The sequence below is a fragment of the Rhodnius prolixus genome, unplaced genomic scaffold (assembly GCF_049639745.1).
Source record: "Rhodnius prolixus isolate KJV_2025 unplaced genomic scaffold, Rpr scaffold_2, whole genome shotgun sequence".
Classification (NCBI taxonomy): domain Eukaryota; kingdom Metazoa; phylum Arthropoda; class Insecta; order Hemiptera; family Reduviidae; genus Rhodnius; species Rhodnius prolixus.
The window spans coordinates 48,983,432-49,007,917 of NW_027411592.1; the positions used below are offsets into that span (position 1 = coordinate 48,983,432).

General features: G+C 32.3%; 2 protein-coding genes across 9 annotated transcripts in view; one reads left to right on the forward strand and one right to left on the reverse strand.

The window, feature by feature from the left end:
- fry (microtubule binding protein furry) overlaps positions 1 to 24,486 on the forward strand; it is a 218,636-nt gene that overhangs the window by 111,734 nt on the left and 82,416 nt on the right. The gene's annotated exons all lie outside the window — the stretch shown is intronic.
- Positions 1 to 24,486, reverse strand: part of CNMaR (G-protein coupled receptor) — a 119,570-nt gene that overhangs the window by 68,423 nt on the left and 26,661 nt on the right. For all 4 annotated transcript variants that reach the window (XM_074119697.1, XM_074119695.1, XM_074119696.1 and 1 more), the window contains exon 2: positions 890 to 1,269. In XM_074119697.1, coding sequence (XP_073975798.1) covers positions 890 to 1,192 — 303 coding nt within the window. In that variant the 5' untranslated portion in view covers positions 1,193 to 1,269. The remainder of the gene's footprint in view (positions 1 to 889; positions 1,270 to 24,486) is intronic.

Here is a 24,486-nt window from a genome sequence, read left to right on the forward strand (position 1 = left end):
ACTGTCATTTGGTCTGTTTTCTCTCTCACTTTATTTTTTGTTCATTTATTTTTATAATTAATTTTACGTAACTTCCTTTCAATTTTATTCAAAAGATTCTTTCATTACGGTAAATGTGTGGATAGCTAATTTCAGCGATTGGATGTTCGTGACATTACCCACAATGCAAGTGAATTTTGTTTTTATCAACTTGTCATTTTTATTGTTATATTTATACGCTCATGTGATGTGTTTCTAGAAAAAGGGGATCAAAACCTTTTTAGACTATGGCGTCCAGAATTGGCTTACAAATGTTGATGAAGGGCCATATTTCCTCGTCCTCTTAATCACTACAAAATTATTGATGAAAAATAATTCAGTTAATAAATTTCGAATTACTAAAGAATTTGTTAGAATTGAGCCCAAATTATAATTAACAATTATTTGAATTTTTAAGACTGTAAAATTTATATTTTAAAACTTTGGGGTATCTATTGATAATTAATTTGAGAATTTAATAGTAAATTATGTTTGCTCCTTGCCTTCGCAAACACCTGTAATTTGCTAAAAAAGGCATCTAAAGCCTGCCTGAAAAAATAAGCATTACTTTACCTTACTTTTAGTATTTAAGGCAGCAATGGTGAACGAAGACCTAAAGAAAGCCTAGAAGCATTTGAGAGAGGATGTGTTAGGCTAAACACACTCCCAAATGCTTTGCTTGGATCTTCTTCTACCATTCCTGCCTTAAATACTAAAAAGTATTTGGTAAGATGTATACGCTGGCTTTAGTTAATGCCGTCAGGCGATAGAGATGGAATACAAAATATTATAATGGTAAAAATTATCTAATTAATTGAGCTTTTTCTTTATCTAATTAACTTTTGGAATTAATGAAAAGAAATTATTTTACCTGCATTAGATATACAGAAAGTTGGCATAATCCATGTTCATTGAATATGACTACATCGAACAGGGCCAGCCATGATGTAAAGGTGAAGATCAACACGCCAGTATCGGACACAGCCAGCGCGGATAGATAGTAACTAGATGATAATTTCCTTAATTTAGTTGAGAAAAACACTAACACTGATATGCAATTGCCTAAGGAGCCGAACAACACTAAGAATGGTGTATAATATAACTGGAAAGTATGCACAATTTCCACACTGAGTCGCACTGGCACTGGACTCGTTATGTTGCTTACGTTGGACATGTTGGTCCACTGTTCACTGTTAGACACTAGTAAGTAAGTCTTCTTACCCCGTCTAACCAGCACTTCTCAACTGTACCCTGTGAACATAAAAATATTTATAAAATTTGGTATTAAAACCAGACTTATTAGCAACATCCTTGTTTATATCTATTGATCTCTAACTATGGATATTAGTTCAAATATTTGATTTTCTCTTAAAGAAACAAATAAAATATCTGGTGTGAAATACCCACAGAAGTTTTTCTTATTCCAAGTCTCATATTTGTAATCTGGGAAGCGTTTTTGAAGAAAATCGACTGGCTAGAAAAGCAAGAAGTTGTGGGAAACTTCAAATATAGGGGAATGTTGGAGTAATTCTGTTGACCTCATGAAAAAGTGAACAATGAATGGTAGAAACAAGAGGAAGGTTGCCAAAATTGCTTTCAGTATATGGACAAGTTACGATCTACCTTAGATCAAATAATACGAGTACGAGAATGCAACGAAGAGTAAAGATAACAAAAAAAAAAGTTATGGTGCAAAGCTTTCTTAAATGAGATATTTCGGAAAATAATTAATTAAAGCTGGTAAAAGAATTAATTCGCTGAAAACCCCTAGTCTCTTTTTTCTTTAGACGAACATAAACTTTAGACATTTCATCTTTAGCACATTATTTCGCTGGTTCGTAGTTGTGTGGAGGTTGGTAAGTGAAATTATACATTTTTGTTTTTGTTTAAAATTGGATATAAAGTTATAATATGGAAGTTGTCGATGTTTGTCTATCTTATTTCGCTCACATGTTTGTAAATTTAAGCAAAACATACTTTGATCTAATTGTGCTTTAACACCAAATATTATTTCTGTTATTTTTAACACAGAAACCGAACAACACTTGGATAATTTATTCTTTATAAAAGGTTATCTCATGTTGTGAAAATATGTTTCAGTAAAACTTGCAGCATAATTTGTTTAAAATAAATGTTTGGTTTATCATTTAAACAAAAAATGCAGGAGTTCTTTCATTCTGCATATTGAGTTATTATTATCGTTATTTTTTTTATATAAGTATTAAATTGTTATTAAATTAACGACGAAATATTAGAGTTGGCTTATTAATCGAATCCTGGCTCCACAAATCTTCAATTTACGTAATATTCTATCTAATTAGACTAATTATCTCCGCATGCTAGTGACGAGAAGGATTTATAATTAACTAGTATTTAGATTCCCATCTATCGAAGTTTATTCTCAAATGTTTTCTTTATCTTATTCGCCTTATAAGAGGAAGAATGGCAATTGTGCAGAATTGGGTTTTACTCTGAGATATTGTTGGATTAGCAACAATAGATTTTAAGAGATCGTGGTAAGAAGAAGAAGACAAAACACAGATTGCACTAGACTAGACAAATGTTTTGGCATTTTATTAAAGAATGTGATGTTTCAATAATGGCAATTAGAGAAGAAGTTGCAATATATGTATATAATTAATTCTAAAAGAATATAAACGCTACGTTTACAAAAAAGGTAACAAGAAGAAGATGAACAATAAGAACAAGAAAAATTTCTGAAAATGCCGTTTTTGCTCTTTTTCGGCAATTTTATTCTCGAAACTATTAGATCGGGATTGTTGCAAAAAAAAAAAAATGCAGTTATAAAGGAGGATTTGCCCTGTATTATAAAGAAAATTTGGGAATTTTATCTTTTATAGAAAAAGAGAAAAAAATTGTCAAAAGTTCTTGATAAAAAAAAAATTGTTCTTCGCATGAGCGATACGCGCCTCCCGAAAAAGGCTCTCTGCTGGCAGACAAAGAAGAAGAAGGCCTATGAATAGTTGGCTCGCGCAGGTAAAGGAACTAATGATAGCGCGAGGTCTGTGCGAAAGCGACGCTCAGAATAGAGAAAGGTGGTTGCTTGGCGCAAGGAACCCTGGTTAGGGAAAAACCTTGGAAAAGATAGAGAGATTGTCAAAGTTGGGCGTTTTTCACCGTTACGCTTTTTCGGCCACTTTTTGATGATCAACCCTTATACAACTGTCCTACCGGAAAGTTTTGATAAAATTAAGGTAAATAAAAATAATATAAACAGAGTATAAATTGTAATAATAGTATAAACAAAACTAGAATAATTGTAAAACATATTAGTGAATAATTAGTTTAGTTACTCAAAAGTAACAAATGTAACCGGAAAATCCATTCCGGTAATTTACAATTTCATTTACTTTTAATTTTACGGAGTATTTACAATAGTTATTTATTTAACAAGTGTGGAAAGTAGTACTTTTCCTCACGCGAGGCAGGGTTTGCACGCACGAGCGAGCGAAGCGAGGCGAGTACAAGTGCAAATTGCCGAGTGTGAGGAAAATACTTTACCTCGAGTTAAATATTATATTTTTTCTGCAACCATTAGATTTATTAACTAAAAAAATTAAAAATTTCATTTTTACAGTCTACAAAAGTAATTTATTTATAAACATTTATTGTTATATTACAATTATTTACATTACTTACGTATTTACATTACTTATTACATTTTCTGCTGTTTCTTTTATTGATGGAGGAGTGTTTTCTAAACAGGAATCACTAGAATCCATTTTAAACTATAAGGTAACACTATAACCTTTTTAACTGTTATAATTAAAAATATCTAATTATTTATTAAAATATTATTTTTATTTCTATATTCCTTTCAATTTTTATTTTATTTTTTAATATTCGTTTTTTAATTATTTAGTTACGTTAAATAAGTTTATTAAAGTTTTACAGAAAATATTTATGTTAATAACAAAACTTCTTATATCAAGGAAGCACAATAAAGTTTTTTCACTAACTGGTGAGGAAAGAGACACTAATGGGAATTTTTCCCCACTAGTGAGGGAAGTTGGGCATTACACAGCTGATTTTAATTGAGTAATGAGAACATTCCTACATGGTTGCAGAAAAATGATATTGTTTGTCCAGATAGATTTATCTTAATGGATATGGCTGTTAGTGATGTAATATTTGAATAGTAAGAGTATTAATAAAAGGAAGCTGCAGAAGATATGAGATGTCTCTTATTGTTCAGCTTTGGTAACGCAAGTTCTATTACCTCAGTAAGGAGACTCCTGGCATTAATGGTAGTTGATTATTATATTAAGTTTCGGATAGTGTTCCCTGTATTATTTTAATGGATTCATCTTAACACAAAGAGGATGCTGTTAACTAGATTCACTTCCTGTGGGATTCGCTTTTATTCTAAATTACTTTGATATTCTTTGGTTAAATCTTTAACTAAGAGAGATACGCGAATTTGAAATGGTTGCTGAGAAAATTATGCAATTTTGGCAGAAAAGAAAAGATACATACATGATAACATTAAAAAAACATCAATTTTTCTATTTAAAAACGTAGGTGAATCGAATCTACAATATAAATAATCAGCACATATCCAGGTAGAGAGCATGTGCGAACGCGTATCGGTTGGTTAATTTTTTTGCCGCTCTCTGTGACTAGTGCGTTCGTTATCTTTACTTTTAGTCAAAATCTACTTTAAAATACTTTCAATTTAAGTTAAAATTAAAGCAAAACTTGGTATTATATTGTTTAATTCGTGTGATGATTAAGAGTATAAATAACTAGTGATGATGTGGACCATTTTTAGTAATATGAGGTATTATGGAAGATGGAAATAATGATGTGGGTCTTCTCTGAAGCCAACCAAAAGAATATATTGCTAGTAAAGAGTATATTCATTCCCTTTATGTTCGACTTGGGATTTCTATAAGGCGATTGGTTTTAACCAAAATGAAGACAGACAATGAAGCTTCTTTGAAACTTATCTATTTTTTTTTACGGCTGGCTCACTTCATACAATTTCTCACTTTTCTTGTTCGGTGCTTAGTCTTTTGAAAGTTGACTTATGTACATCGTTTTCACATTAAACAGTCAATGGAACCACATTTAAAAATATGTTTTTAAGAAAAATTTTGGTAAATAGTTTGGTCTTATAGTTTTTTTTATGAAGTTTTACTAAATTAAAAACCATTTTATAGTTTTTATTTTATTTTTCACTATTATTGTATGTTTATTATCTTTCCTAATTATTGTTTGTAGCTTCTCAAAAGTATTTCTTTGGTAGGATAGGAAAATCTTCATAAAGGAAAGCTCAGAATACTGCCTCAACAGAAGAAAACAGTTATATATGAAGAAACATTTAATGCATAGAACGAATAAAGGTGTAAGTTGCACTTTTGCTATTAGCAATCAGACAACAAAATTAAAATTAAGATTTTCATTAAGTTTGACACATTTCTCTCGCTGTACGGTTTTACAAACTGGATGAGATAAATATGTTTTAGTGTTTTTTGAAACTTGAGAAATATATTATGCGCAAATGAGGCGAAAGCTAGCACCATTTTTTGTTTTCGTTCATTAATAACGTCATTTAGTAGTAAATAATTATATTAAAAGTACAAATTTATTTTAAGTATAAAGTGAGAAGGCTGTGGTGTCAATGACCATCTACTGTAAGCTATTGGAAAAGTAAAAAAAACAAACAAATATTTTAAAATTGATGTCAAACTAAGAGGAATATTCATTGATTTATGTGGATATTTGTAATAAAACGTGGTGTATTTGATAAGAACGTATCTACGGTAGTAGTATTTGTGGTTAAATAATGGCGGCCCAAGATTTGAAGCATTTAACTTGATTTTTGCTTGGAGAATGTCCAAATTGGGCTTTACTTGTTATCTATTCACTGTTTTCATTTCAGTTGGCCATTATTCATTGTTTTTTTTATATTATGTTTTCACCAGAAATTTCAATAAACTATCTAGTTGAAGGTTTAATTCTAATCTTTTTAGCCTTGTTTTTTGGTATCATCTTTATACTTTAAAGGTTTTTTTTTTATGGAAATTTACTGGGATAGAAACATTTTCATATTGTTTCGAGCCCAATTTATTACTTTTAATAAAATAAGAAATAAATAAACTATCTAGGGTATCTCTGCTTTTTTGTATTCTTTTTTTTCCCGGCCAGGAAAACTTAGTAGAAGAATATGAGGACTAACAAAAGAACGCTTTCTTTTGTGGAGCCTAACAATCTAGTCGGAGGAAGTTAATTCCTGCCTTAATCAGCATAACTGAGAAGGTTTTCCAACCTCGTCGAGATCCATTACCTAAAAAAAGAAAAGGATGACAAAGTCGACCATGTAAAAACACACTTAGTGAAGGCCATCTACAAAAATTTGTCAGGACAATTTCGCGCTTGAACAATGACGTGCAATACTAACTCTTTGTGGTTTACCATTTTGCAGCGATAGCGGGCCGGCCTCTAAGAACATTCAAAAACTTGATGCCACTTAAGAAATCTCGGCAGTATTTCTCTTTACCCCTATTTTTTTTTTACAGTTTCGAGGGATCATATGTTTTTCACGAGAAACCTTTTTGAAATCTTGAAAGGATGCGGCCAGCATTTACTTTCTCGTGCATATAAATGCGTTTCACACCAAACACCCCACCTAAATTGGACTAGCTTGATTCAGCGTATTAACAATATTTGCAAGATCTTGCTTGATGCTGGCACTAGATTCAAAGAACTTTTTCAAGTAGGTTGTCGTCGTAATACGCACCGTAATTTAGAAGGCTGGTTTTTTTTTACGAATTCATGTTCTATTCTTTCAATCACAGTACGCTATATAAACTCAAATAGAACGTGAGAATTTTTATCTCAGTTTTAACCGAAACTACTAGATTTGGTGAGAATAGCAATTGTGTACATTTCTCTGAACAGCTGTAAATACAATTTGAACCGGTTGTGTAAACAATACGTTGAAAAAAATCTGCTAACAGTTTTTGGATTGAGTTGTTTTTATTTCTACCTCTAAACTTTGGTAAATTCATGTACAAGTTTTGTCTGTAATTCTATAACTTCAGTCTTTGAAGTTCAATTTGATAAGAACGACAACCGCTAAAGTTTAAACCTTTGTTTAGCGGCATAGTACTACTGTGCTTACACAAATATAAGCAATATTGATAGAAATTGTGTTATCTCAGAGAATGATGTTGCCTTACCATTGTTCGCTTACTATTATATTAATTCAACCTTGTCTTATCTACCAAATTTATTCCAGCTGATAAAACATTTCTTTCAAAATTATCCGATTCATATTATGTAGACATGAGCTAATTATTTCAAAAGAAATTGATTTATACAGTAAAAGCTCTTTATTCGCGGGGTATATGTTCCATAAATATGCCGCGAATACAGAAACCGTGAATACGGAATGGTAATTTATATAGGATTATAGGGGATACGTTCCTAGGTGACATAATAAAAAAAAACAAATATATAAAAAAATCAATTTAATTGAAGTTTTTGAACATTTTGATTAATTATCTTAAGGCTTAGGCAATGGTTTGAAGAATTTTGTAATTTCCTCTTGCTTGGCAGTTTTTAAAAGCTTTTGTTTGCAGTCAAAGTTTGAACTTGCCACTACAACTACCATCAGGTTCTTTAAAATGAGCGTAAAGATACTTTGCCTTCTCCCGGACCATTGGGCCACTCAGGGGCACCCTTTTTTGGATGCGGTCTTCGATCCATAATGACAACGCCACTTCCATTTTTTTCTATTGCTGGATCACGAACTATTGCTTTCATTCTGTGCGTTTACATTCTCAAAAACACCGATCGCGGCGAAGGCGGCTTATGTCAAAGTCCTCGGCGATATCATTTAACAACATACTTTAGGCAAAGTTGTAATAAGATCTATTTTAATTTTTTTATTAGTCCATTTGACGGCATTTACAAAGGATATTGGGTTGGATACCTGTTGGAATCCTTTTATTATCATAGAAGTACTTCCGGGAATATCCGCGAATATAGGAATTGGGTCGCATTTTTTTAATCCGCGAATAGTGAAAATGCGAATGAAGGAAGCGCGAATAAGGAGCTTTTACTGTATTATGAATTTTATTCACTCAGTTTAGGATTTCCTACAAAGTTGGAATTCTTAAAAAATTCGAAGGGAAGAGGCCATGTAAATCCAAAAGCTTCGATTAAGGTGCTTCTGGTGCTTTTTCTTTTGAGAGCTATGTTATTAATATTTCATTAATAGATAAAACAACTTATTTCCGTTGTGAACATTCGAATTACGAACATTATATAAGACCGCAAAACTGCTTTTCTTTTTTAACATGATTAGCAATTTAAAAAATTAATTTGAGGAGAGTTGATAGCTTTGAGGCATGATGAACTTCAAAATTTCTGTCAAGTTATATATACTCTGGTTAACCTTTTACTGCAAAAATAATTATTTTACATTTCATCTCTTATAATTAATAAAATCATTACCAATAATTTTTCTGTTTTTTTTCTCTTGTTATACTTTTAATTTAATATCATTTTACAGGAATTCCGAGTGCTAGAATTAAGTTTTGTCTAGTACGTACGCTCATTCAGTTGAATAAATTCTTTACTGACAAATTTTTTTTAAAGTGATTATCAACCATTTTTCATCGTTTTTAATTTTTAATCGGATTTATGGCTTCCACAAAGGCATTACTGATTGCCTAATACTAGTCGGTCCGAAATAATATTAATATTGCTCTGGAAGTATCTTTAAAACACAAATTGCTGGAACTGCTAAAATTTGAACTAATTGCTGATAGGTTACTAGCTCAAATATTGAACCAATAAAGCTTTGCTGACGCGGACTTAATATAAACATTGGATTCGCTAAAACTAACTTCGCAGATTGTTCGTTTTAAAGCTAACATTAATTTGTACTTTTAAACCAATATCGTTCAAAATTTTCAATCACTATGTTATACAGGGTGATCCATTTAATATGCACCAATCGCTAATAACTTTTTAGGAAAGCGGAATTTCGAAAAAATTCACGAAGTAAACTATATGTTTTTTTTTTTTTGGGTCTAGTTTTCAAATTGTTCACCCCCCGATGCTGTACCTTTATTTTTGGCAGAGTTACGGCCAAAAACCCGATTGGGGTTTCATAAGGACCACTGGTTTTGACAATGATTTTGAAAACTACATAAAAAAATTGTGAAAAATGGCGTTAACCCCGTTTCAATATCCCTAATATTTGTCGAGATATTTAAGATCAAAATTACTATTTTATCAACACGTGAACGGTTTCAATATTAATTTTTCACCAGAAATACACGTTTTGGGAGGTCCTCTGACTGCAAAAAATATTATTTGTGACGCAAATAACAAAAATAATAATAATTGAAGATTTTAAAAATGTAGTGCAATGTAATGGTTATGGGTGAGTCAGAATAAATTTGTTTTATCATCAAATAAAAGCAATCAACACATCATTTTAATGTACCCCGTATGCAAGATTTCATGACCTGTGATTACGGCAAGAATCTCTTGCCAGGGTGTTGGTCTAATGATCAAGAGAGTGACTTTGTAAGTGAGAGATCACCAGTTTGAATCCCTCGTATGACTACATTTTATTTAAAAAAGTATTATGATGTATTAAGTATTATAAATAACTGCAATGTAACCCCAATCGGGTTTTTGGCCGTAACTCTGCCAAAAATAAAGGTACAGCATCGGGGGTGGAAAATTTGAAAACTAGACCAAAAAAAAACATTAGTTTACTTCGTGGGTTTTTTCGAAATTCCGCTTTCTTAAAAAATTATAAGCGATTGGTGCGTTTTAAATGGATCACCCTGTATAATGATGAATTGCATTATGACCATTTTAATTTCTTCCCTATTACCCGAATCACAGTTCGTCTTTAGAAAGGGAAGAACAATCTCGGATTGCCACTCTTTGTTACTATCCGATATAGACATTTCATTCACCACTAACAAATCAGTAGTAGCAGCCTTCTTGGACATTTCTGGAGCCTACGACAATGTGCATCTTGGTATATTAACACGTAAATTACTTGCCATGGGATTTCCTCAAAAATTTGTGTATAACATATTAAATATAATAAATAGGAGAAGTATATTTGTTAAAATTGTTGATCAACTTGTTGGACCTAGAGTTGCCCAGGTTGGTTTGCCTCAGGGGAGCATTTTGAGCTGTTTGCTGTACGCTGTGTATGCATCGGACCTTACTAGTATCTGCCATTCCGAGGTTAAACTTATTCAATATGCAGATGATATTTGTGTTTATAGCGCAAATCAGAACACTACTACTTGCGTAGAAAACTTAGATCTCGCTATGAAAAAATTCTTCGACTGGACCCTAAATAATGGCCTTAACCTTACTGTAGCTAAATGTGTCGTTTGTCCATTTAGTAGAAAACGATCGATACCTATGGGGGACGAAGTTAGACTAGGAGACACTCTATTCCCCTGCAAAATGAAAGTGCGATTTTTGGGATTGTTACTAGACAGAAAACTGAAATGGACCACACACATTAATGAACTAGTCGGTAAAACAGAAAAATATGTAAATATACTTCGGATGATTTGTTTTAATAACTGGGGAACCGATCCATCGACCTGCCTTTTATTCTATAGATCTACGGTAAGAGCTATTTTTGACTTCGGTTGTATATTTTATAGTAGGGCCTGTAAAACTAAACTTCAGTGCTTAGACAGAATTCAATACAAATGCATAAGATTATGCATGGGATACCTCAATAGTACTCCTGTCAACGTCATGTTATCGGAAGCAAATGAACCGCCTTTGCATTTGAGAAGAAGGATGCTAACAGACCGTTATATCTTAAGAACCATGTCTTTCTCTCCAACTGTTTCAAGTAGAATCAATTCCTTATCAGTAACGGTTTTAACCTTTGCCTACTGGAAAAACAAAGTTACCCCACTAATTGTAGATAGTTTTCTGGAACTAACTGAGTTCCAGTCTGCAATAATTCGTTCTGATAAGATACCGGTATTTCTCTGTGATTATAATTTCTTGACGAAGAATGTATCCGTTGCATACATGCCTGACTATAAAGAAAGAATTCATCTTCAGACTATTAATACATTTCGTGAGGACGTTTCGCACTTTTTACCAAATACTCAGATTATATACACTGATGGCTCCAAAGTGGGGAACAATGTAGGAGCTGCTTTCTACGATCCCTCAAATAATGTTAAAAAAATGTTTAAGTTACTACATTTCGCCTCCATTTTTTCTGCCGAGACAATAGCCTTCATTGAAGCGCTGAAATATATAGAAAAGCTAAACACTAAGAAAGTGGCTATCATGTCTGACTGTAGAAGTCTATTAGATTCTCTGGCCAACATCCATTACAAGTCACACACTTCACATTTTACAATAGAAATAATTAAGTTAATTCACAACATTAAAGTTCAAAATAAACTACTCAAACTAGTCTGGATTAGAGGGCATGCCCACATCACCAGAAATGAGGTAGCCGATAGCCTGGCCAAACGGGCTGGTACTCTGGGAGACTCTGTAAATTATAAACTCCCCTTTACGGATATTAGACCAATCGTTAGGATTAGGATGTTAGATAAATGGCAGAGAGAATATGATTTGATTGATAAAGGAGTTTTCTATAAGAAAAGTAATCCCCTAGTAGGTGTTAAACCTTGGTTTCTTGACCTCAATTTAAATAGAAGAAGCATCAGGATAATTAATAGAATCAGATCAAATCATGGACTCTGTGGTGCATACTTAAATAGAATAGGAAGAGCTAATACTAATGTATGTACAGAATGCGGTACACTTGACGATTTGGAGCACATTCTGATGGAATGCAAAAAATATAGTAGCTATAGAGTCAAACTGTTCAGCTCTCTTCAAAAAAAGATAAAAAGTCCATTTAATTATATTAACATTATACAGGAAGTTAGATCCACAAGCGTAGAATTAACAGAATTTATTAATGAGGGATGTATTAAAGTGTAAGCTTAAATGATTTAATAGTGGAAATGATAGTTAAATTTAAATATTGAACATACTGTTCTTGAATCGTTGGCTAATGGCCACAGGCATAGGCCCAAAAAAAAAAAAAAAAAAAATATTCTCAGATTCTGTGCGAATTATTGTTAGTACTATTAATATTAATAATAATGTTAACAATTAACAATAAACGAGGAAAGGGATTAGCGAGTGGGCAGCGAATACTGGATTCGAATCCAGCTGCTATCTTTTAGATTTTCTCTTGCTAGGTGCTACTTACAGCTCACTGTCCGGCGATGGAGTGTTGTCTGCAAGGAGAGAACACTGTCCGGAGGCCTGCAGTGCATTGAATCAGATATTATTGATTGATACCTCAGATATTGATGCCCCTTAAATAGGGGGCAAAAAAACAAACAAAATTGAGAAACTATTTTTGCATTTAACAACAAGAAGAAATGGAAAAGCCATGTTCTTGTTAAAAGTTTGTGGTTATAAGTAAACATAAAAATGAGCAAGCTCTACCTCGGAAACTGTGTGAAGTAGATAGAAAGTTGTTAAAGTTACCACATCCGCTCATAAAAAAGATTGGATGTCTTGAATCTCCAAACTCTGATTTGCCCTTACCCAATAAGCTTGTTCGATTCTTCCAGCGACTGCTTGAAACTCAAATACTGCATCTGTTTCAAATTTCGTCGAGTACTTTGCACCTGTATTTCTTATTGAATCGATTACCTCTATTAAAATTATTAACGTTCTTTTATTTTTTTTTTTTATTTCTCCTGCTGCCTTTCTGCTGCTGCTTCCCAGAGTTGATTGATCATGTTTTCGAAATTCTTTTTTAAACGGACTTCAGGGTTTACTTCTTTTCAGGGTAATGTCTCTAGCTATCCAATAAATCCACATTCTAAAAGGAAGTTCCTACCTAAAATGCTGGTTACTGTCAATTTATTGCTTCGTGATCTACTTATCAATCAATTATTATAATTATTTCTAATATTTGCTTGGCATATCCTAAAAGCCTTTAAAGAACTCCCAAACTATTGTAACCGAGTTCTTATTGAACTGTTATTAGTTTTATTTTCTATCATTTTGTGAAAGAATTTAGTAGCGATTAGTTTACAAATTGAAATACATAACATAATTTTACATATACAGGGTGTCCCAAGCTATATGGATAACGACTTTTTCTCGCAAACTAAGATAGCTAGAAAAAAAACTAAAAAATACGTCTTCCCTTAGTTTTTTTGTCAGGAAACTAAATTTAATTTGTAAATTTTTTTCGGTGCTTCCAGAAGCGAGATACAGGCACCAACTTCATTTTTTCAAATGGGGAGGTGGGGTTTTTTATTTCAGAAATAGATTCCTCTATTTTTTTAAAGAAAAATTTACTCGAACGTTTTTTTTCGGTGAGCGATATTTTACAAGTTACGAATGAAAACATGATTCTTATAAGAAATTTCAAAATGATAATATTATAACGGTTTTTTGATTGAATAAGAAGAAAAGTACTGTTTTATTATAAATTTTACTCCTCATTATCGACACCACCGTGTCGATATAACATGCCCATCAAATTTCCCATTGAGATATCTCTTTACATGCCTGATGGTGTTATATCGACAAGGGGAGCTATTCAGTGGCCACCTCGTTCACCGGATTTGACACCTATGGACTATTTCCTGTGGGGATACCTGAAAAACAAGGTGACCATTCATAACTTTTTTCTTTATTTTCTTATTTCTGCTTATCTAAAAGCATTTCTAAATCTAGGTGTACCAGAATCAAGCCGGGATTGCATCTGTAGATGAACTAAAGCAGAGAATAATAGATGCCTGTAACTCGGTTAAAGTCGAATCTATTTCTTTGGCAGTAAGGGACAATTGGCAAGAAAAAGCATGTCTATGCATCTCTAATGGTGGAGGCCAGTTCGAGCATGATCTGTAATATTAATGAGGAGTAAAATTTATAATAAAACAGTACTTTTCTTCTTATTCAATCAAAAAACCGTTATAATATTATCATTTTGAAATTTCTTATAAGAATCATGTTTTCATTCATAACTTCTAAAATATCGCTCACCGAAAAAAACCGTTCGAGTAAATTTTTCTTTAAAAAAATAGAGGAATCTATTTCTGAAATAAAAACCGCACCTTCCCATTTGAAAAAATGAAGTTGGTGCCTGTATCTCGCTTCTGGAAGCACCGAAAAAAATTTACAAAGTAAATTTGGATTCCTAACAAAAAACTAAGGGAACACGTATTTTTTAGTTTTTTTCTAGCTATCTTAGTTTCAGAGAAAAAGTCGTTATCCATATAGCTTGGGACACCCTGTATACGAGTATTTAAATTTATCTTTATCCTAAAAAAATGAATGCAGCATGTCACGAAAACTGCTTGGAGTTTCGATTGGGTTACTCTAGCCAGAAAAAGAAATGCAATCGCAATACACATTCAGGATAACTTGTAAGATTAGACAGTGTTGATAACTTGAGAGGTTTTCTGATTTTATTATTGCGACCTATAATCAGGATCGAGTAACATTACTGGGCTTTTTCTACTATTAGCTATTTAATTGTCATTATCTTTATTACCTTTTATTGATATTTAGGTTAAAATAAACATATACATATTCCTTAATTAAACCCCTGAAATGATGACAGGAATATAGTTTTGTTTGCTTCTTCAGGACTTTTTTTTATTTTTATCGCAGAAATTCATTATTTGCTGCTCCAATAAAATCGTATAGCAAAGTTACCTCTTCTTTGACGGAGCTTAGGGGCTACATTCAGCATTATATGCGATTACTACATTTAAAAAAATGATAATAATAACAGCTAATACTGTCACTTCAAGGGATTAAGTAGTCTTATAGTCTTAATCCTTTCTAATTGGAATATTTTCCTTGCTGCTTTGGTGCTCTTCTGACTGGACAATTCTATTCAAAGTCAGTAAATTTTCAAACTTTGTTGAACTTGAAAGAGTAGTCCGGAGTTGTTTGCCAAAGCTATTTGGACTATTTTTACCTGCTGTCAGTATTGTACCTTTGGATCAATATTAAGGTCAGTTCAGTAAATTATGGTGACAGTTTTTCTCTACTTTTCTTGTTTATTTCCATTCCTTGCCCACAATGAATGTTTATTGCTCCCATATATTCCGAAAGAAGGGTAACAAGGTGAGGAATCCAGTTGTAACTAATTTTTCAAAATGTTATAGATATGTGAATACATTAATTATAATGTGAATTAAATTCTTTTAAGAGATAATGTTTTCACTTATAAGTGATTTTCATCTTGACGACTCTCAATAGATCATTTTCGGAGACCAGTCGATCCTAAGCCCTAGGAGAATTTGCTACTACCACCAAGATCTGCACCAGCGACGGCTCCAGGCGGGCTCTCGCCCAGGCCCTTCTACGCTCATCGCCGCGGCCCTCTTACTCATCAAGACATAATGATGATATAGTAATAAACCTTGTAATTAACAATACTGCAGTCAAGACTACAACATTAATTAACACACAGCCTATTCACTACTAAAAAAAAAAACCGAGATTTCTCTTTACTTCTTGAGTAGTCCCAAATGTACTCGAAATGTTTCCTGCGGGTATATTGTAAAAGTTTGGATGCTTAGTTCAAAAATCTTACAGTTTAATGGACTACGAACAAACTGTTTAAAAATTCCTTTTTTAACATTTTTGTGTGAAACGAATACACTTTAAAAAAAAAAAGAATAATCAGTTGTAATTTAAATCTCGTCACCCTGTTTCTCCTTTTTTAAATTACTTTCTGGACCTGCCAAGGGTAACTTGATTTCCGTACTAAAGACGAGTAGGAGGATACTAACAATGGAGGGTGCTGACTGATAAATGTGTTCAGTTAAAGAGAAAACTCTTTTTCTCAAATTGGAACGGTCCTTGGTTCGATAAAAACAATTGGTTACGTATATTCCTTCTTGTTATTCTACCAAATTCACAGATTTTCTATTTCAATGAGAGAACCATGTTAATGTTTTCTTAGAATTTTCTTAAGTTTTTAATAATATTTTCCAATTAGCAGCGATATCTGTTCAGTGTCCATGGTCATCATCGCATAGGACTTTTTTTTAACGTAATGAATTTTGTAAATTTAGTTTCTGTAACCTGATAAAGTTTTTTTTAATCCTTTTTCTTTCTTGATAAGTTCATTGTACGGCTGAATAAGCCCATTTTTCTTTTCATTGCGGAAAAGCACAATTTTTCATTTTCCATTTCCCAGACTTTTCTTCGACAAATCAACTTATTTTCTTTAGAAGGTTTCTTTTTTTCGTTATTTTTCTAACAAAAAGTAATTTGTTCCGTTAAAACTCTGTTCTTCAACATTTCTTTTTTATATTATTTGCTTCTTCCCTTATTCCCCCACTTATTTTACTTATTGGCAGTTTTTATTTACTTCAATCTTTTTTTTAGTAAGCGCACGGAATTCGTATGAATTTATTGTAATAATAACTGAAACACAGATCTTGCGCTTAATATCTACAACATCAACATCTTATATTTGTTGAGAATATGGTAATGATTGCGGTCCGCCCTGCCTACGTCCATAATTTGGTAAAACTGATTTAACTTATTTTATGCCATTACTCGCAATCTTGTACACTAGCAGAAGTAAACATACAGATGCAGCTTCCACATCCTTAGAGTGCCACTATAGTTTAACGAATAGCATTAGACAACTGGCTGAAGTGGGTAAGAAGAAAATATATACAGGGTGATCCATTTAAAACGCACCAATCGCTAATAACTTTTTAGAAAAACGGAATTTCGAAAAAACTCACGAAGTAAACTATATGTTTTTTTCGGTCTAGTTTTCAAATTTTTCACTCCCGATGGTGTATCTTCATTTTGGGGGGAGTAACGGCCAAAAACCCGATTGGGGTTTCATAAGGACCACTGGTTTTGGCAATGATTATGAAAACAACATAAAACACTGTGAAAAATGACGTTAACCCCTTTGTGATATCCCTAACATTAGTCGAGATATTTAAGATCAAAGTTACAATTTTATCTATTCGTGAACGGTTTTCGATATTAATTTTCCACTAGAAATACACGTTTTGGGAGGTCCTCTGACTGCAAAAAATGTTATTGGTGACGCAAAGTAAAAAAATAATAGTAATTGAAGATTTTAAAACATGTAGTATAGTGTAATGGTTGTGGGTGAACCAGGATAAATTTGTTTTATCATCAAACAAAAGCAATCTTTCACATCACAGTGGTCCTTATGTAACCCTAATCGACTTTTTGGCTGTAACTCCGCCAAAAATGAAGATACAGCATCGGGGGTGAAAAATTTGAAAACTAGACCGGAAAAAACATATAGTTTACTTCGTGAGTTTTTCCGAAATTCTGTTTCCCAAAAAAGTTATTAGCGATTGGTGCGTTTTAAATGGATCACCCTGTATATGTAGTTAAGGCAACGAGAATATGTCAAATCCGCACCATATTGAAACCTGAAGTTGTTTGAAGCGGTACATTTGGGGAATTGAGATATTCGTAAATGAATGCTTCACTTGACAAATCGATTTAATCCACTTTCTGAATTTTATTAAATTTTAATGTCTGAACACTTTATTAACTCCCAACTGAATAATAAACAAAGCTAATTTCGCTGATAAGTACTAACACTGCTAAATGACAAGAATTTTTCAGCCATTCAATAATGAATAATTTATTTCAGAAGCCAATTAATTCCATACTCTAATGTAAATTGTAATAAAAATTTAGTTAAAACACTTTATTCAACACAATTGACGACTTCTTGAATACATATATACTTTGCTTTTTAATGCAACTATGTAATACGAGACAATAACGGTAAATTGGTTATTGTCGTTGTCCCATCACGAAGAAAGAGATTAATCAGTTGCATTCTAATTTCCACAGAAGCATAATCACGATATATTCCATCTTATACGTTTAGTATGTCGTTAGAAAAAAGATACATCTGCTGCAATACAGTCTACACCGTTTATTTGAACCTATTGTTTAACAGGAATTTAAAAAAACAGTATACACCAGTTTCTCAACTTTTTCCAACTTTTTGTTTTATGGAATTGATCGATTTGGCAAGTGAAGCATTCAAATAATACTAAAGACACAGAATAATGCGAACAGTTCAAGCGAAATTCAGAAACTAATACTTTTACGCAAGTGCTATTGAACCATTGAAGCCAGATAATTGGAATGTTAAAAGCAAGCTGCCTAGCCACTTCCTTTACTCAGTACTGTTCTAAATTATTCTTGGATGAATGTTTTGCACAGAAGTAATAGCCTTTAATGAGAGTACATTATGTTACTAAGTTAACTAAAACTATTAGGAGAAAACCAGGGCAAACTGTATACGATATTACGCTGGTAATTTCTCACTGTAATTTGTTTAAATTTGGAACTTTCAAAGTGTTCGTTTGTTTTTTGTCCATTTCTACATTTAAGTTGTAAAAACCAACCATTATTCACTAAATTGGCACTAAAAAAGGGGTACCAACCTATACCACTTCCGTAGAATTACCCTTAATCGTGTTTTCCTGCGAAAATAAAACGTGTTAAAAAAAGTTTTCGATCTACATGAGTTTAAAGTAATTGTTTGAAACTATTATCGATTACATCGTATAAGTGGAAAATCATTACAATTTAGTGATACTTACGGTAGAAATATTTAGATCGTTAAATTACAGTTCCTATCGCAATATTTAACTTCTTGCAATTCTCAGTTTTTTGAAATTTTTGTTCTCCACCTCTCACCTCCCTTGACCACGCACGCACAAACTATTGGCGTACAGATAATCTAAAATTTATGCCTTTCAGTAGATGAAACTCGTTATCCAAAATTGTATCGCGATCTCTAAATAAAATAATAATAAAAAGTGTTAATTGTACTTTTTTTTTTTTCTTTTTCTTTTTTTGAACACGTATTTCCATTATTAAATTTAAATATTTTATGTTCAAAACTTTTATTAATATTTTAAGCATTGGGATCGGATAAAATATGATTAATTACTAATAAGGGAAAGGTTTAGCTTAGTGCTAACCGTACTGGATTCTCCACGCAGAAATCCCGGATTATAAACCATCTGTTGGGCCTTAGATTTTCTTTGCCTAGAAACCTCTTACAGCTCATAGTCCGCGATAATGTTGGCTGTAACGAGAGAACACTGCCCTGAGGATGTTAGTGTACTGGAAAAACGCTTCGGGAGTCCATGACTACAGATGTTGAAGTGCCTTAAATTAAAAGTAAATTAATAATAATAAAAAAAATAATAATAGGATAGATTCAAGCAAAGTATTTCTTTTCAAATAGCAGCTAGAAAGAGACAAAAAAAAAGGCGATAGTTTTTCTCCACTAGGAGCTTGTTTTGAAGGGCCCGGCTGAACAAATAGTGTTATCTTACATGCAAAGCAAATTTTCTCGTCTACACATTATTTATCTAAGAGCGTTATCCATCTGCCTGGATCTCTGACTGACCAACAACACCTTCCAGCTTCCTTTTCTACCTTCGATTTAGTGCATTGTAAGCCTCTGCAAGGAGTGAAAAACACAATAGAATGCATGAGTGCAATTAAGAGACCAGTTGTTGAAATGATTAATTTTTGTTTCAGTTTCAGAACTGGGATAATATTAGGACGAAATATTAAGTTCAAACTCAGGAAGTTCTTGTATTCTTGAACTTTAACCTTAGAAAACAAGAATTCCTATTCGCAACCACAAATTTACCATCTATACAAATACGAAAATCTACGTCATTTCCTACGCATCCATACACTAATTAAAATTAGCCTTCCGGCTGTTGTATGGAAAGAATTAGTGTGTAAAGTTATACTTGTGAAATACATTAAAACCTCTCGTTAATATTGACAATTTAAATTGAAATTGAGTGGTAATATATGTAAAGTGAGATAGTATCGTAGATTTCAAGTGCTAATCAGCGAACATCACTTCCTGGCTGATGAAACACTGATTATTATGCTTCGCTAACTCTCTATAGTAGAGATGCTGAAACATTAAATAGCTTTTTAGTTCTAGACTAATATTTGTAATATTTGATTCAATTCTATCGGTGTTGCTTTAAAATCTTTTGATAAAATAATTAAACAAAAGTGATTTTATAAAGATTTTTATTAAAATTGCATATTTCTTCATTGTTAGCTGAACTAATACCGATGCACTATGTTACAATAAGCGAAAGTACAGAATAGCAATTAATTGAAAATAAAATTATATAAGGAAAAAATATTAAGAATAAAAATAAAATAAAAACTGCTAGAACTGAAATGAAGGTCCAGCCATTCAGTTAATGAAAATAACAAAGAATGACTTGTTCTATTGATGATTATGATCATCATCAGCCGGTTAATTGAGTGTTCCGAGTGAATTGAATTCTACGGCCATTTTCTTTATTGTTCGACTAAAGATGAGATTGCGAGGCCGCCGGCGCTTCAGCGCGGTTGAGAGTTACGTAGAGTAGAAGGATTGCCGGGATAAATTGAAGATTGAATTATTTAGATGTAGAGAAAGTTTGGTGTAGCGGGAATGGAGCCAGTTCAGGAAGGAACAGATGGTATTTGCAGATTGGTATCTGTTGGAGAAAAGAGATATCAGAGGATAGTTCCTCATATTTTTTTGAACTGGAGGCTTGGCAGTTTAGTTTAAATCCGTAAGCGCATTTCTGGATTTTTCGTTACAAGTTTAATTCTTATTTACATAGATGATGATCCAAAAGATACAATGAAATGACACTTTAACTTAATAATAATAGTGTTTATTCAAAAACTTATAAACATACAAAAAAAAGTATTTTTCCTAACTATAGCAAAATATTTCAAAACTAAGCAAAACATTTCTCTAGTTCAAAACTTAACACACTTCGAGCATGGACTTAGTCCGTCTGCCGAGTTGACTCTAATTTACAATAACATAAACTACGAAAGTAAACATATTTCAATATTAAAAATTAAAATGATATATTAAAAATCGTCTATAACTCCAAGCGGATATTGCGTACAGCTTGGACCAATCAAGGCCATTCAAATAAAGAATAATCTCACCTTCATTGAGTTTTCTATTTCCCAAGTGCTGTATCCTGAACTCCAGTAAAATCGGGCATTCCCCAATAAAATAGATGATATATTCTACCGCTCCAAGATTACAAGAGAACAATAATGCCTATTTTCATCCCTGTTTACACTAAAATTTAAATTAAACAGTGCGCCTCTCAGCTTCATTATTACAATAATAAATTGTAAACTGTTTTTATCATTAATATACCCGTTTTCCCCTAAATCCAACTGCAATTCTTTGTAAATACCAAGGAATTTCGCGCTATTTGCTTTTCGTAACAGACTAATCCCTAAATTCTGATTTTATTCCCAACATCAATTTATTATTAGACAATTTTATTTTCACTTTAACTTTGGAAAAAAAAGCTTACGACCATCATTCTCTCAGAATCATCCATTAAAACAGTATCAAACAGAAGTTCTTGCCTTTTATTTGAGTGCCCATGCAGATAGCTGAAAGAAATTCCAGAAATTCGCTGAAAAATAAAAAAAAAAAACCTACCCCCATGATTCGCATTTTTTGTTTAATCGCCTTCTTCAATTCATTGGATTTCTTTCATTAAAGTTGCATTGGTTTCTTAATCATAAATTGGCAGTTTAGGAAGTGGTGTCACTATGCAGTATCCCCTGGCAGCGTCTAAACGAAATATCAATATTTGAACTATCTGCAATGTTCGGTTTTGAATTGAGCTGACCACGAGCAGATTAAAAATACTTTGTTACACTTCTATAAACACGCCGACCGTTTTGAGATACCATTTTTGTTTTCGCATTTTGGGGGACCTCGAAAAGTACTTTTTTTTTTGGTGAATATGATTTTCTCCTGAAAGTTGAGTGAGTACCTTCTCTTAAAAAGAAGAAAAAGGAAAAATATGCTCTATATAAAGTTCTACCGTTTGAGGAAGCTCTGGAAGGTGAAGGGAAGTAGAAAATAAATTAATTAGTGAATAAATAGAAACAAAAACAGCTTTAGAAATATTTCTATTTTTTCTTCTTCCTGTTTAACCTGACAAAATCCAGGTGAATTAAGTTAATTAATCAATTTGACAAATTGGAATTGCTCATTTAGAATTTAAAAGTTCTTAACTTAAGGAATTTGTTACGCTTTAGTATAATTAACTTTTTTAAGTTGGGTTAGTTTAGTCTGGAAATATTTTTAAGTCTAATTAACAGAAATTTTAAAAAAAAAATCGTCAATTTCATAATCGAAATATTTCATCAAAAATAAACACCGAATTTCTGAAACATAATTTACATTAATTAATATTTTCAAAGAAGGGCGTTATTAGTAGCAAATCTTTTGAACTTGCTTCACAGACGTTAAATTACTTTCATTCTTAAAGGTTACAAGATTTACATAAACACACACTTAGGTATGTCTTCTTTTCATTACCATTTAATCTTACAATGTTCCTTTACACGATTCTATATTGTCATTTTAACATAATTATATTCATTTTGAATTTCAGGTAGTGCTCTGTAATTAAAATATTTCCATATTGTTGAAATAAACTTTACCAAATGTTTACCTTTACCTACTTTGCTGGTAATAAACAATCTTTTGTGGTAGATCATTCTTTAAGATTGCACTCATTGTCAAGTAAATGTACTGTTAATTCTACGGAATTGGATTGTTTATTTTAATTAATGTTAGCTAATCTTATGATAAAATGTAAATTATAATTGGTTGGAGGCTCGTGAAGAATCAATAAGAAATAGCCATCATTATTTTGTAGACATAAAGAATTGTATATTATGTTGTCTTTTTATAACAACTTTTTCGTTGTTCAGAAAATATATTTTACGAACGTAAAACGTAACTATTATAAAATACGTTGTACATTGTATATACTCGTTCTTCTATACTCATGATTTTCCCGTAGGCTGTTTCTTCTATACTGAAATATCCCCATAATCTAGGGATAATGGAAAAACTAAATCCTTAGTTGTTAAAACGCCTCCCAAAAGGGATCTAAATTTTTTTCACATTTTTCTTTTTTCTCAGTGTATACGTTATGTGTGTTCTTTACTGTTGTAACGGGTAATGGAGGCTAAATGGAGAAGAACTATCAACTCTGGATCTACAGAATGTTTTTCAAGTTTATCTAAAAACTAGTTGTTTATATGCAAAGAATGCATAGGAATTTTATATCATTTTCAATAGTTTTCAATATTAAGGAATTTTACCTAGTTGTGTGATAACCAGTTAAGTTGGAACGCAAAATAGAACAAATCTCAAAAATGATTTTTCTATTTGAGAATCAAGTAATGCTTTAGACTCGAGACAGTTTCTCTCTAGTGAGGTTTTTATAAGCAGTTGTGTAGTTTCTATTTGAAACATTTTCTAGTGGGAAATTCGAATTTCCAAAATATAGTTTTCGTCAATTTGCTCTAGCTATATACAAAAGCATATATGACTTAACAGTTTAGCATTAATCTTATATCGCCCTAATTGATTTTTCAAAAGAAGTGGGGCTATTTGGGCTTCGCTCGAAAGATAATTTTTAGATTTTATTTTATCCGCATACTGTTTCTGTGAAATACATTTATGAAAATTTGAAGAATTTTCGTGATTTTCACGTTTGAGAATTGGAAAAGAAAAAGGTGATTGTATTGTTATAGGTTTTTCTAAATATATAATATATTCTATATACTGTGGGTATAGAGAACTGCAATAAAAACAGCCCTTTATGGGACAAAACCTTCTGTCAACAGTGGGACTGTCAGATGGTTTTTCAAACGTTATAGAAAAGGTGTCAGAAACACTCATTATTAATTATTTTACTGCCTATGTAACTGACTGGATCTAAATGCTGTACTTTCACTCTTTTGTGTAGTTTAAAATAAAGGGTTAAACTTAATTATTTATATCTTATGAAGCAATTTACCGTTCAAGTTGTCACGAAAAGCAGTCAGCAATATTAACTTAGTTTTTGGCAGGCTAAGTATTCTACGAGGGTCGTTTGAAAAGTCCGTGCAAAGTCAGAGAGATAGCACTACTGGCGCGTATCGAGGTTATGTTTAGTTAGTAGCATCTCTTGGAAGAACACACCAAGTTTCAGCCAGATCGGTCTATTTCTTTGTGTTTGGCATTCGTTTGAATCGAGGAAGTCGAGTGATTTTAAAAAAATGGACGAAAAAGAATTTCGTGTGTTGATTAAACACTACTTTATGAAAGGCAAAACGCCTCAGGAGACTAAAGAGAAGCTTGATAAACATTATGGTGACTCTGCACCTTCGATTAGAACAGTTTATAAGTGGTTTCAAAATTTTCTGAGTGGCCATATGGGCACAAGTGACGCTGAACGTTCTGGACGCCCTGTTGAGGTTACTGCTCCAGAAATCATTGATAAAATCCATGATATGGTGATGGATGACAGAAGA